General features: G+C 52.7%; 1 protein-coding gene across 1 annotated transcript; it reads left to right on the top strand.

Moving 5' to 3' along the window:
- Positions 1 to 889: 889 nt before the first annotated feature.
- LOC123181240 (transcription factor TGA9-like) lies at positions 890 to 2,039 on the top strand. The gene has a single exon (XM_044593504.1). It carries the CDS (start codon positions 1,098 to 1,100, stop codon positions 1,776 to 1,778), a length of 681 nt encoding a protein of 226 aa, XP_044449439.1. The 5' UTR covers positions 890 to 1,097; the 3' UTR covers positions 1,779 to 2,039.
- The last annotated feature ends 818 nt before the right edge of the window (positions 2,040 to 2,857 follow it).

The raw sequence follows: 2,857 nt of genomic DNA, 5'->3' as shown, positions 1-2,857 counted from the left end.
ATTTTTTTGTATGTTATTTTATTAAACTCCTCTACATATTTACTTTTTGTGCACACAGATATTTGTGTAGCATGACGTAATTATTACCGACACATGAATATTTGAATCTTCAATTTATTATTATGATTAGTAGTAATATGCTTTTCACAACTTTTTTTAAAAAAAATAACGTGTGCAAAATGGGTCACTGGCTGCAGCCAAATTATGGGCACAAGACTTTTAGTTAAACTACATATAAATTGAGTGGCCTATTTTAATAATAAGTACATGCTTGGTATAGTGGCTAGCGCAACTAGCTGGCAGTCATCCGGTTGCTTGTTTGATTCCTGTTTGTCGCATTTTTTCGTTCTTCATATTAATTTTTCTAATGTATTGACAGGTGGGCCCACTAGTTATAGAGTTGTATATAGTACTGAAGTAATAATTATGTTTCCTAGCTACAGTTGGGCCCCACATCATGTCAGTGCCACCTCATCCATATACGGTGACACATGGATGCACTTTATGTCTACAGATAGGATTAGTATCGTATTTGTACGTTCATGCCAAGTTTTAGAACCAGTTCGGTGTATTTTTTAAGTTCAAGCACTAAAATAAACATCCATGACAAGTTCAAGCACCACTAGCGTATTTACCTCAAAACTAAACACTATCTCATCTGGAAAAAATTAGGCACCGTTTTCTTAAGTTCTCCCCTCCACACATCATTTGTTTCACATTTGTTTTTAACATGGCAACCGCACATGATGCATTGGTTAGGTACCGAACGACATATACTAGGACATGCGTCCACTGGCACGCCGGGCCCCTTGTCAGCCTCATCCAGCCGCTTTGTCCCGCGGCTCATCTAGGCGTGAGCGTGACGCCGTACGTCGCCGTCCATCGCCACCTCGCCACCCGGCCACCACACATGGCCTCCTGCATGCGGGTCACCTGTCGCGGCCTCATACGCCCCGGCGGCCCGCGCCCGCAGCCGTCGCTTCCTCCCGTTCAACGGCCCCGATCACCCCGCCGCCATTTATAAGTACCGCCGGCACGCGCGCGAGCAAGCTCACTGTACCACCCCTGCCTGGGAAGAAAAGGGAGAGAACCGGACGATGGAGCTGGAGGCGGCGACGCGGCGCTTCCAGCTCTGGCTCCGCGGGCTGCGGTCGCTCCGCCGCGACCTCCGGACGGCGCGCTGGGCCGACGACCCGGCGCAGCTCGCCAAGCTGGTAGCCGGCTACGTGTCCCACTTCGCCGACTACTGCGCGGCGCGGGCGGAGCTGGACCCGGTGTGGACGCTGGCGGCGCCGTGGGCGAGCCCCGTGGAGCGCGGCGCGGCGCACTGGCTGGCCGGGTGGCGGCCGACCACGCTGGTCCACCTGCTCTACACCGAGTCCGGCAACCGCTTCGAGGCGCAGCTCCCGGACCTCCTGCTGGGCGTGCGGTCGGGCAACCTGGGCGACCTCAGCCCGGCCCAGCTGGCGCAGATCGACGAGCTGCAGCGCCGCACCGTGGCGCAGGAGGACGAGCTGTCGCGGGAGATGGCGCGGGTGCAGGAGGGCCACGGCGCGGTGGGCGCCGGCGGGGAGCTGGTGGACGTGGGCGGGCTCGTCGGCCGCGTCGGCGCGGTGCTGGCCGGGGCGGACGCGCTGCGGCTGCGCACCATGAAGCGCGCCGTGGAGATCCTCGAGCCGGCGCAGGCGGCCGAGCTGCTCGTCGCGGCGGCGGACATGGAGATCGGGTTCCGCGAGTTCGGGCTCAAGTACGACGGCGTCGGCGCCGGCGGCTCGTAACGTCCAGCCAGCTAGGTCGGTCATCATCGGCGCTCGGCAGGTCCAGCCCGGTTTTTTTCCAGGTGTAGTTGGTTTGACTGGGACAGGGAGGCTTTCCACTCTTGTAATCTTGTTGCCGCGACGATTGTCCGCCAGATCGGTAGATCGACGGCTGTCGCGCGGTGAGTGTTTCGTCGTAGCTGGGCCGTGTCAGGGCGTGCTGTTGACCGAGCGACAAGTAATAAAATGCAGAGACACACGCTGCATGCTTTTTTGGACTAAGAAAGTGCATGTTGGTTTTGTTGACAAGTCGGCCTTTGCTTCTCTTCTCTTCTCTTCTCGTGGTATGGTGGGAGGTAAAAAAAGTATAACATGAAAGCGGACGACTCAATGAAAACTTTGAAAACTCATATCATGCACCGTCGGATCTATAACGTGGGCTATTGATTGACTCTCATGCTAGGATTTCACGTGGGCTACTGATTGAGAATCTCATGTTCTTACTGATACTGCGCCCGCCTATGCATGAAAATTGCACTTAACCAGCAGTAAAAACAAAACAAAAAACAGAAAAGATGCAATTGAAAAAGCTGTCACCATTTTAGGATTTATTTATAAATGCCGTCATAGGCACTCGCCAATAGACACGAGATCTAGTAACCGCTCAAGAAACAATAGTTGAAGCATCACCTCACGGAGCACCTGCTTGCAATGCTTCACCATCGGTCCAAGTCGCCGCACCAACAGCCCGCCAACTACTTCACTTGATTAACACACTAATTTTTAAGATCTGAAGAGAGCCAACAGATCCGCCAACACCTGCCCTCACATGTCCTTTGTCGGCATTGGATCAAGTGTTGTAGAGGTAGCGAAAACCTGATGATATCTTCCAACAGCTCATCGCCGTCACTAGTAGATCAATGATGTCAGGAGACCAAAACTTGAGGGAAACAATGACCTGCTAGTATCTTCATTATTTTGCCATTGCGAAAAACTTGCATTGGAAGAGAAGGAGCATTGGTCGGCAATGTTTTTGGGTTGTTTCTCCTTTTGCATGTTAGGTTATTAATCTTCAGGTTCCACCTTTCATGTTATGCTAT

This window comes from Triticum aestivum, chromosome 1A, assembly GCF_018294505.1.
Source record: "Triticum aestivum cultivar Chinese Spring chromosome 1A, IWGSC CS RefSeq v2.1, whole genome shotgun sequence".
Classification (NCBI taxonomy): domain Eukaryota; kingdom Viridiplantae; phylum Streptophyta; class Magnoliopsida; order Poales; family Poaceae; genus Triticum; species Triticum aestivum.
Note: the sequence above shows the minus strand (reverse complement) of the source record. Positions and strands in the feature narration are given on the sequence as shown.

What these genes read in the sequence shown, in the direction of transcription:
- LOC123181240 (XM_044593504.1), top strand. Translation starts at nt 1,098, where the DNA reads ATGGAGCTGGAGGCGGCGACGCGGCGCTTCCAGCTCTGGCTCCGCGGG.